Source organism: Pagrus major, chromosome 7, assembly GCF_040436345.1.
Source record: "Pagrus major chromosome 7, Pma_NU_1.0".
Lineage (NCBI taxonomy): Eukaryota > Metazoa > Chordata > Actinopteri > Spariformes > Sparidae > Pagrus > Pagrus major.
The window spans coordinates 22,025,864-22,037,144 of NC_133221.1; the positions used below are offsets into that span (position 1 = coordinate 22,025,864).

The 11,281-nt window shown below is 37.8% G+C and overlaps 1 protein-coding gene across 2 annotated transcripts; it reads left to right on the forward strand.

Moving 5' to 3' along the window:
• The first annotated feature begins 3,025 nt into the window (after positions 1-3,025).
• On the forward strand, positions 3,026-10,964 carry rprd1b (regulation of nuclear pre-mRNA domain containing 1B). Of its 2 annotated transcripts, none has more exons than XM_073470751.1 (8): positions 3,026-3,103; positions 3,517-3,739; positions 5,051-5,180; positions 5,733-5,866; positions 6,372-6,493; positions 6,700-6,826; positions 7,397-7,572; positions 8,414-10,964. In XM_073470751.1, the coding sequence occupies exons 2-8, from the start codon at positions 3,589-3,591 to the stop codon at positions 8,561-8,563; spliced, it is 990 nt and encodes a 329-aa protein (XP_073326852.1). In that variant the 5' UTR covers positions 3,026-3,103; positions 3,517-3,588; the 3' UTR covers positions 8,564-10,964. The 2 variants fall into 2 exon arrangements, with proteins under 2 accessions (XP_073326852.1, XP_073326851.1); XM_073470750.1 differs by having other exon boundaries at positions 3,037-3,351.
• Positions 10,965-11,281: the final 317 nt, after the last annotated feature.

The following is an 11,281-nucleotide window of genomic DNA, read 5'->3' on the forward strand; positions in this document are numbered from 1 at the left end:
TGACGGCAGCAGACAGATCTGACTTCTTGTTTAGTTAATATCACATTTTGATTTAAGGATTCGTCAGTCAAGTTTTTAATGTAAACATGTAGGATTGTATTTTAGTTTCTTTCTTATGTGAAATGTGGGACTTATTTAGAAATTATGACCCTCCAAATTTTATACCACACCTGTAGTCAATTAATTTAGAAGAAAGAAAGTTAAATAAATGAAACGTCTTTTCGGGAGAAGTTTTGTATTCTTGCCTGTCAACTTTCATAGAAAGCAAACAATGAGAGAAAAGGTCAGACAACATTATAATAAAGCCACAAACACAGAAGTGTATAGCTTTCTCTGACATTTGTATGTGAATCTTTCATTTTCCAACTTCACAGGCTGAATTACACACAAATAGAGGAAGCAGTGGTAAAATGAAATGTGACTCCAGCCAATCTTTAACACCGCAGACATTTTGACTTGCCACGGCATAAAAAGCACAGATCTGATTGATAAGATTAAACAGAACTGCAATCCATTGATGTGAGGTGAGTTTCAGGGCCCTGGTACTGGGTAAGGACCAGAAGTTTCACTAATTAATGTTATTAGTCATACCTCCGTTCTGCTGCTTAGTCAAAATGTCTGTCATGAAAGAGGTTTCTGCAGGTGTGGCTGAATTTGCATTCTGGTTGATATTTGAGCCTCATTTTGCTAAACACACCTGTTGTACCAACATACAATTTGTCTGATAGTTACTTGCTTCCAGGACCCAAACCCATTGTTTTGACAGGAATATTGTGCTTTTTGTCAGCCGCAGTATTATTAAGGCAAATAAACATGTAAATGTACAGGTCTGCACAAACACAAAGATCGGAGTGAAAATATTTGCATTGTGCGAGCTTTCCCAATTTCAACAGAAAAAATTTTCAGCAATGATCATTTCTATTAACATGCAAGCTGGTTTAAATAACGCCTAATTTGTCTTTCAGTTTTCATAACACAGTGGTGTCCAACTGACAACAAAACATTTATACAAATGACCTTTTTCACTGTTTACACTTGGACTGACATGGCAGGAAATACAGATGTGTAACCATTAACATTAATGGAAGCTCCTCTGGATTTAATTGTTTCATTATGCCATGTCAGTCAGCACCACATTGACATTATCATTTACACCAATGCTTTCCTGTTAAGTGTATAAAAGGTCAATTGTGGGTCTTTGGTCAAATATGAATGTCTGAAATGCAAAGCAATATGTGCCGCAGAGATTATGTTTATGTTTGAGCAACGTCTCTATTGTTTCATAAGACTCCACACCCTTCTTCTTCTCTACTTTGATTGATTTCCTCAGTTCCTCTGCTCTCTTGGTGATACATTAAAAAACTACAACACAAAAAGTGTTATCTTAAGATCTTTGATGGTTAAATTGTGATGGGATTTATTATTTACTATTTTTTGTTAATCTAATCTACCCCTTACAGAAAAACTTATCTATAGTTCCAGTTTCAGGATAAATAATTAAACATAATTCTTTATGTAACTATGATAACAGGAGATTTCTTAGTCATCCAACTGTACAGCTTTATTGTTTATCAAGAGAGTGGATCAGTGATTCATATTCAGATTAAAGTGCCATTATAATTCAGAATATTTCTACAATATGTTGATGAGGATTATTAAATAATTGAAGAAACATAATGTTTAGTCATGATCAAAGGTCTTCAGAGCAGTATCAATGTGTTGCTGACTGTTTCTACACATTGTTTCTCACAGTCCAAGAGCAACTAAAGAATAATTGCATCACAGTCAAAAAACAATATGCAAGGAGTACTGCTGGGTGTGGAAAATGGTGTTCCTCTGGTGCTTGTCAAGTGGCAGAATCCTGCAAAGAAAAATTAGGACCACAAGGTACAACAAGTCTTTTGTGCCTACAGCAATTAGACTGCACAACAATAGATTAAAAAACTCCTAAGCACTTTAAACTACTCCATATGAGCATTCAACTATTTTTATCTATTCATACATGCTTGTCATGTTCCCCAATGTTCCTACTGTTTTGTTTTGTTTCTCTTAATGCTTTGTATTTATGTTTTTCTTTTCTTTTTAATGCTATACAGTATATAACAATGGAACGTGCAATGGTGACCACATGAATTTCCCACTTGTGGGATAATAAAGTTTACCTTGACCTTGACCTCTTCAGTTTTTGAGATACTATTGGTTCCATCACAGTTTCAGTTTTAAAATAAAAAATATTTTTAATTTATCATGTGTAATTTTACGATTTCTATCTAATGATTTCAATTAAATAATGTATTAATTGCTTTGTTTATTTACAGCATTTGGGTATGTATGGTTAAAAAAAATCAACTGTAATTTTAGATAAATCATCACATTATGAATTAATGATGTACAGAAAAACTCCAAAATAAACTGAAAATAAAACCAAGTTCTATCTTTGAGTTTGCCATACTGATACATCCCAGGATTATTTATTTACACTTGATGTTTTGCTTCATTGAATAAATAAGTAATAATAAAGTAATAATACAAAAAATATGAAATAAATAAGTATTTGACAATAATAGTGAAATGCAGTTATGTATACAGGTTTTTTGTGGCCCTTCAGTCAAAGTTTAATACAATCTCAATAAGAGACAGTAGGGGAACATTTGTTATATAATAATATAGTGTTACAATATGTTTCTCATTGTGTGTAAATGTGCAAAATACTGTGAAATTTGCCTTATAAGCATATGGACTTTTCAATAAAACACAAGGAGTTTAGTTATTAGTTATGTCTCTCCCCACAAATGTAACAGAATTCCCAGTTTTATTAAAAGTTCCCTGTTTTAGTAATCATAAAACAAGTAATCATAAAACAAGTTGTTGAGAACTCATCTTGGCTCAGTGTGACAGAATGTACATTACATTTATTGTGGGTTTTACATTTCATATTTGCTTCCCAGGATGAAGCATAGATTTGATAGATTGATGGGATAAAGGGGATGATGCCTCTTTCTGCTTGCGTCACTACTGTGCGACGCACATGTCGAGGTGAAAGTGCAAGCTGCCATTTTTTCGAAGGAACCTTCCTGACTAGTTAGACAAGCAAAGACAAACTGTGAGTTTCACCGCCAGTCTTGAGCAGTGTGGTTTCATCTGTCGGCGCACTGAAGACATCTTCTGCACGAATATTACAGGAGCTTCTTTGTTTTAATCCCGGGTTAGGGCGCGGGCTTAGCTCAGCTCAGGGCTGCACTGCTCTGCAGATAGCTGCTTAGCTCTGCTAGCTAACGTTAGCCGTGGCTGTAAACAAACACTACAGGCAGAGAAGAAACAGCCGTTGATAAACGAGTTCACACCGTGCAGGTTTGTTCAGGAGACTTAGTCAATAATTCAGTCTGAGGAAGAGCTAATATAACTTTAGACACAGCGTTAGGTGGAGCAGGCGGGAGGAGGCAGTTTAGTGTTGCATGTCTGTAAGTCAGCGACACAACTTCAGTTTTGATGACAGTGCGAGTTTCTCCAAACTAGGTCGGAGCTCAGTCGCTTTAGAGTGGGTCGGGGTCAGTCGGGTTCACAGGGGAATCGCACACCTACACCGGCATGTCGTCCTTCTCTGAGTCGGCCCTGGAGAAGAAGCTGACGGAGCTGAGCAGCTCGCAGCAGAGCGTCCAGACTCTGTCCCTGTGGATCATCCACCACCGCAAACACTCAGCCCTCATCGTCAAAGTGTGGCACAGAGAGCTGAAGAAAGGTGAGAGCTGTCACCACTCACTGCTGCTGCAAAGTGTTTTAATGTATGTTATTGATTGTGTGCAATAACACGCGAAACTTCATAGATGAGGGTAAGGTGTCAGTGTGCCATATAGCTGGGATATCTGTTATAGATTGTACATAACATAATAATTAACAAAAAAAACCTTTCATACTTATTCATTTGTAGCCGGTTGAAATTGGTATATAAATAGTATTATTAATTGATAAGTCAATCTAAAAAAAATGAGATTTTTCCTTTTTTATACTTGACTTTTTAATGCATTATTTTACAGCTCTGGACATCATTAGCATCCATACACAACATCACCACACAACATTCAAACAATGCATTAAAAATAGTTAACAGGAGCAGTTCAGACGTGTACATATAGTATATACTCATTCTCGGTTATTCCATATCGTAACAGTTCAGTGACTTGTTGGCACCATGTTTCATGTAAACGGTGAATTTTTCCCACTTCCTGTCAGCGATGTTTCCTTATATTCTTAGTTTGTCTGTCAGTTTTTCCATTGAATACATAACTCGGACAATCTCAGACCACTTTCTATCCCGGAGGCTCTACTTGTTAAGGCCTTTTTGCTTGATATAAGAAACATTTTTGCTAGATATCTATATCACAGAGAGAATATATCTATCTTTTATGGCTTTAAATGATATTTCATGCAAAAATGTCAAACCTTAAATGTAAGGATTTTCTGCTTTCTTTGTCATTAATGTTACTAAAAGATGAGTCTTTGGGTTTGGACTGTTCGTTTGACACATTTTATAGAGCTAACTATTAAAAGAACTGGCAGATAAATAGATACTAAACATAATCATTAGTTGCAGCCATATTCACAATATCCAGATGTTACACATTGCCAAGATTGTTATAAATGTTTGTCACAATTAAGGGGTTCAGAATAACATTTTCATAGTTTGTCTTACCATTGGGCGAAGTCCAAGTGACCAGAAGATGCCAAAGCATACCTTCATAATAGTATTTTTATATAGTGCTTGAAGAGTACGTAAAATATGAACATCCAAAAGAAATTGAACACACAACATTCAAACATAATAATCAAACATGTTTGAATGGCTGAAGAAAAATGAGATAGTTTAAGCCAGAGGTCTTGAACTCTGCTAAATCGGTAGATAAGCTGCTGCTAAGTTGAAGAAAAGGACGTACAATGAAAAATTCAACCTACTTGTAAACTAATTCAGACTGCACTGATCATTGGTGATATAGTGTAAGAGTGAATTCCAGTTCTTAAATCTTGAAATATCTTGATTTTATGTGTTGTCCAGCTAAAAGCACCAGGAAGCTGACGTTCCTATATCTGGCCAATGATGTCATCCAGAACAGCAAGAAGAAAGGACCCGAGTTCACAAAAGACTTTGAGACTGTCCTCGTCGATGCCTGCTCACACGTCGCCAGGTAGATATGATGTGACCACTGTATGCTACAAATAATGGTCTGTGTAATAAGAGAGAGAGTGTGTGTGGCGCCAACATACTGCCAGAAGCTTTTTGAGAGATAGTTAAATAACTAAATGTAGTCTGACATAGAAACCTGCTTCTACAGGCGAAGTTTGTTGCATTTTTATTTTCTGTTTTCTACAAAGAAAACTGCGAATGTGGATTATATTTAAAGGTGGAATTCACCCCAAAATAAAAAAAGGAATTGACCACCAAGCACAAACCAAACATTGACTGATTTGTTTTGTGTCTGGGTGTCTCAATTAAAATGAATCTGAATTTATCCAGCTTCAAAATAGGCTAAGACAACTGGAACATTGTAAGGGTAAATCTTAAATATTTGGTCCCATATGTTCCTACAGTGCAATTGGCTGGAAAGAAAACATTTTAATGACACACAAGTTGTTTGGAGGAATTTGATAAATGCAGTTTTTGCAGTGTTTTGAGCTGTAAAAATGATATTTTCAATTAATCCTCTCTTCTTCTACAATATGCCGCTGTTCCCCTGCAGTGAGGCAGATGAGAACTGTAAGAAGCACATGGAGAGACTGCTAAACATCTGGAAGGAGAGGAGCCTCTACAGAGCCGACTTCATTCAACAACTCAAACTGGCCATTGAAGACTCGAACAGCCCCAGGCCTTCAGGTCAGATGACTGTTCGATCATTTGCTTTTTCATCTGTACTTGAATATATATAGTATTTGTTATTAGTGGGTGATAAGTAAAACCAGGACCATGGACCACCTGAAGTTGTCCCCTTTTTTAATAACTGCGGCTAATTTAATATTCAGGGGGAGACGTATGGCATGAATTATGTTGTAAATTCATCATTAATCTTCCGAAAATATCATTACAGTGATACTGATACTTGAGGTATTGGCTCACTCATAGTATTCATATCTAAAAACCTTTTACACTGATCCATATCACACGTTATAGCAGAAAAATGCCGTATTAAGTATGTATCAAGGATACTTTGACAGTACGAATGTTTGGTGTTGATTACTTCAATTAAAAATAGCTGAATGGTGACTTAAGCAGCCATTTTACTATTACTTCACCTCTAAATTCAACTCTAAATTGTTTGGATTAACTACATATTTAGTGATATATTATAATCTGTGGGTGTTTTTATGTTCCGTTTACTCAGTCGAAGAAAAGAAGCCTGTGAAAAGAAGCTATCAGAAGATCCAGGAAGACGAAGACGATGAAGACGACGACTACAGAAGCCACAACTCCCCTCGCAACACAAGCGCCACTGCAACTCAACTGGTATGTTTCAGTTGAATGGCACAAAATGCAGAAGGAATTACTCCTTCACAATGAATGTTTTTTCACCTTTTTTTCTACCTCTCTCTTATTCCCCCACTGTTTTTCTATCACATGGTCTCCTCTCCACTTGTTTCCCCTCTTCTTATTAACTCTTGTTGACTTTCTACCTTTATTCCCTTTAAACACACTGTGACACACACTTTCAGACAGAGGAGCTGGTGAAGGCCTTGCAGGACTTGGAGAACGCTGCATCGGGCGATGCAGCAGTTCGTCAGAAGATTGCCTCGCTGCCGCAGGAAGTCCAGGACGTTTCCCTGCTGGAGAAAATCACTGGTTAGACCAGAGAGCTCTACTTGATTAGAAATTACTTTTCTTGGACTGTATTTTTTTGCAATGTGTTGTCTTATTTTCCCTCATTATTGAAAAATGTTTCAGCCTTTAATTTATTTGTTAAACTTCCTCTCATAGCGTACTTGTTCTTTCAGAATTTCTGTATCATAGTGGGAATGTCTTGATAACAACAGTAATGTGGTCCATCTAGGGAAAATATCAAATAAGTCAAATAAGATGAGGAGCAAGAAATAATAAATAAAACAATGCATACAGTGAGAGTAAAATGTAAACAGTCAACAAACCTCAGGTGCTACCAGCGGTCAGCTTCTTACATGTTGTTAAAATGTGCCTTATGTCCACATTATAGTAATTGTTAAAAATTATTTGTATACAACTTTTATAGGTACATGTTAACAAAACAATACATGTTGACCCATATAGGACAAAATAAACAATGCTGAAGAAGAGAATATAGTATATACATAGAATAGTAAAAAATAATTGACCAAATGCTCAGTTGAATGTCTTGCACATATAGAAACTGAAAATACCACTTCTGCACAAATCTAGACAAGGATGCAGCAGACAAGCTGTCGAAGACAGTAGATGAAGCGTGTTTGCTGCTGGCGGAGTACAATGGCCGACTGGCTGCAGAGCTGGAGGACCGGAGGCAGCTGGCTCGCATGCTGACTGAATACATCGGCAGCCAGAGGGAGGCGCTCATGGAGAGAGAGAAGAAGCTAGAGGCAAGTCAACAGCATACAGAGAACTAAGTTTGAATCTTCTTCACTGATTAATAATAATCATAAGAGCCATGCATTATCTCCTGAGTAACTGAAGAAAATGGACCACCTGAAGTTGATACCGATATTCTTTTTTTATTAAATGCAGCTAATGTAATTCTCAGGGGAGAGATGCATGGCACGATTGATGTTTTAATTCATCATCAAAAAAAAAATTAAATTACAACTGTAAAGTCTCAGTGTTACAGATACTTTAGACATCTGCTCACTCGTAGTATTCGTTTCTATTCCTATCTCACAATGTTAAAGAGTAAGTAAAAATTCATGGATTTGCTCTATATTGGATCCGCACCGAAAGTTGATGGGGTGTATTCTGGGTCGTCCCAGTCGTTGTGGAAATCTGTTCTGTAGTTCTTGATAAATCCTTCTGACAAACCAGCCAAACCTCACACGTTTATAGACCGACTTCCCGGTTCATCTTGAACCTACTGTAGTTTACCATACTGTGGTTCACACACAGTGTTCCTTTAAAATTGGTGATAATTACGATCACATTACTTACATTTCAGGTGCATTCAATTTCAGTTTCACCTCTAAATCAAGTAACTGAGTTGATTTAACTTGTTAACTTGTCTAACTGCTTAAATTTCTTGCTCATACAGTACATGTTTCCACAACAGATATTATGTTGAGTGTATATGTATGATAGCCAAAACTACACAAGTAAGACCCAAACTGTAGTCCACCGTAATTGTCTTTTTTTCCAACATGCCAAAAGCTGTTTTTCATGATAACTTTATTAGTTTTTGCTCATACATTTGCTGTGTCATCTCGTCCTTTGCAGGAGTACAAGCAGAAACTGGCGAGAGTGACCCAGGTTAGGAAAGAGCTTAAGTCCCATATCCAGAGTCTCCCAGATCTGTCCCTACTGCCCAACGTGACAGGGGGTCTGGCCCCACTCCCCTCAGCCGGAGACCTCTTCTCCACCGACTGAGATGTCTTTGCCCAGACATACTGTCCCCCCGCCCCTCCCCGCCCAAACCCTGCTCCATGTTTGATTCACAAAATACTTCTAGCTGTGCCTCCAGCCAGAGGACACACGTGGTCGGACCTGCAGGACAAGAAGGGACATCATAAGGAAAGTTTGGTAAAATCAAAACACTCTGCAGAGGAGAACAGAGACTCTGTCCGCCTGGATTTTTCCAGCTCAATCGACAAGGATTCCACTCCACCAGCTTGGAACGAGTTTGTTTCCTGTTTGTTTTTATTTTGTGTTTTAACGCTGGAAATGTCAGTGATCTAAGAGGAGGGGTGGGCTAAAGAAGCAAAGCTTAGACGGACATAAATGTTGGTTGTCAGGACGTGTCAATCAAAGTGTCTTTGTGTGGTATATTTTGGATTCAGTGAGCATAGGTGGGCCATCTGCTCTCACAATGCTCAGAGATTGTGACTACACTGTGAAGAGAATGTACCGTTCATTAGTTTTATTTTTTGGGGGTTTCAGTTGGGGGCTTTTTATTGACACATAGTCTGATAGGTGGTTTTGAGGCATGTGTGTGTGTATAACTAGAGAAGACATCAGATTGGATTCAGTGTATGTTACGTTTCGTTGCCTCATGAACGCTCGTGGTCGACAGCTGTCACTTGGCACACTCATTTCAGTTACACTTCAGAGAGACTGTTTAAACATGTTTTATGGGACAGTTGGATCGTCACAGTTTAAAGTCAGAAGAAAAGCAAGCATTTCTTTATTCAAAGAATAACACTTTGAGTCAATGTGCCCTTTTGTTGTCACGTTTTTATTTTGACAGATACTAATTATGTGTTCTAGACAAGGTTTGAGTTTTACAAAACAAATCCTGGAAGTTGGAGAAATTGGTTCAAAACAGAGTTTGCTTTTCAATAAAAAAAACAATGTATGAAACCCTAAAAGTCATAAATACGATATTTTATTAGAGGTCCAAAAAGGTGAGAAAAACGTAAGTGTTGAAGATCATGGAGTTTTAATGTGTGTAGAACTGGGCAATATGAAAACAGTGGAATACAAAGAGGAATAGATTAGATTAAGCCCTTTTTCTGATATTGACATGTATCACAACATGTGTTTTGGTATTTGGTCATTTGAAGCCATTTCTCAAGTATTAAAGGAGACATTTTATGCTCATTTTCCGGTTCTTAATTTTATTTTGGTTACTGCTAGAATAGGTTTACAGGCTTTAATGCTCAAAAAACACGTCAGTTTTCTCATACTGTCCAGTGCTGCAGCATTGTATTCACCCTCTGTCTGTTTTAGCTCCTGTCTCTTTAAGGCCCCGCTCCCAAATACCCAGTCTCCTCCAATTGATCAGCTCACACATGCCTGAGCCAGCACTGCTAAAATCTTATCTTGTGTGTCAAAGTAGCAGCTAATCATAAATTATGCAAATGTGTGACATGGTGAAGTAGTGTGATGTCACAACGTCACAGAGGTGGGACTACTGACGAGGCGTTTTCTGTGGGAGAGAGGAGCTTCTATTGGTGCAGACTTTGACCTTTTTAACCTTCAAGACCTTTCACATGCACAAGAACCTATATAACACCAAGGGAAAGGGGGAAAAACTAAAAAGCACAATATGTCTCCTTTTAAAGAGAATTGCATTCAGCGATTAACAATATTTAGTTCCCACAATGATATTAAAATGATGATATTGTTCAGTCCTACCTGTGAGTAGATGTCCAGTGATGAAATATTTTTATTAAAAAGTAGCAGCAACAGATTGACAACTGCAGTCCCTTCCTCAGGTTTCTTTTTTAAGATGAGCTAACAACCACATCGGAAATGCCATTATTGAGATATCAAGGTCGAGAAGTGTGAGCTATTCCACAGTAGGTTTTATGAACAGTTCTGTCAAGGCCACAGCTGTTTGATTTTAAGTTGTCTGTGTACCGAAAGAAGAACTTATTTGAGAAGTTTTATGATAAAAGGTCAGAGATGTTTACTTGGATCGCGGCTACTGCAGCTGGAGTGTTTTCTAAAGTTAAAGAAGATTACAGTTACTGTAAGTTTCCTGTTTGATGCAACAAGCTTGGGTGAGAAATGCTGCTGCAAATCCTTCTCAGTACATGCATTGGTGTCTCGTGGCAAAATATCAGGCAATAACATGAATCACAGATGTTTATCTGATCATAACAGTCATTGAATACAACCACAGTATGCCAGGAAGGATTTCAGTAACATTTGCCCCAGGTGTGCTTCACTGTAGATATTAGTTCTAGTTTTCTTACCTACTTGCTGTGTGGTATGTTTCTCTCTGCAGAGTCAAACTGTAGTGCCAGGACTCTACCAGTAAGGGAAGTGTTTTTCTGTAATGAAAGTGATTCAGTGGATGCCAATAAACTGGAGCCATTTGAACAAATACTGTATGTGTATCTTGCATGAATTTAAAATAACACATCTACAACCACACTGTCATCGAGTTTGCCTACACCGGCATTGTTCCTGTGACACAGGAGAATATGCAGGAGCTTTTTTATGGCAGCAGACCGATTCAGTGTGAAGGACATCATGCAAACCTGCAGTGGTCTCCTGGAGGAGCAGCTGGTGGTTCACAGATGACTATTACAACCCTGAACTGAAACACAAGGCCTACTTCTTCATTCTGAATCACTTTGAGGAGGTTGCTGCCACCTCAGAGGAGTTCCCACTGCTTTCTGTGCAGGAGCTTTATTCAAT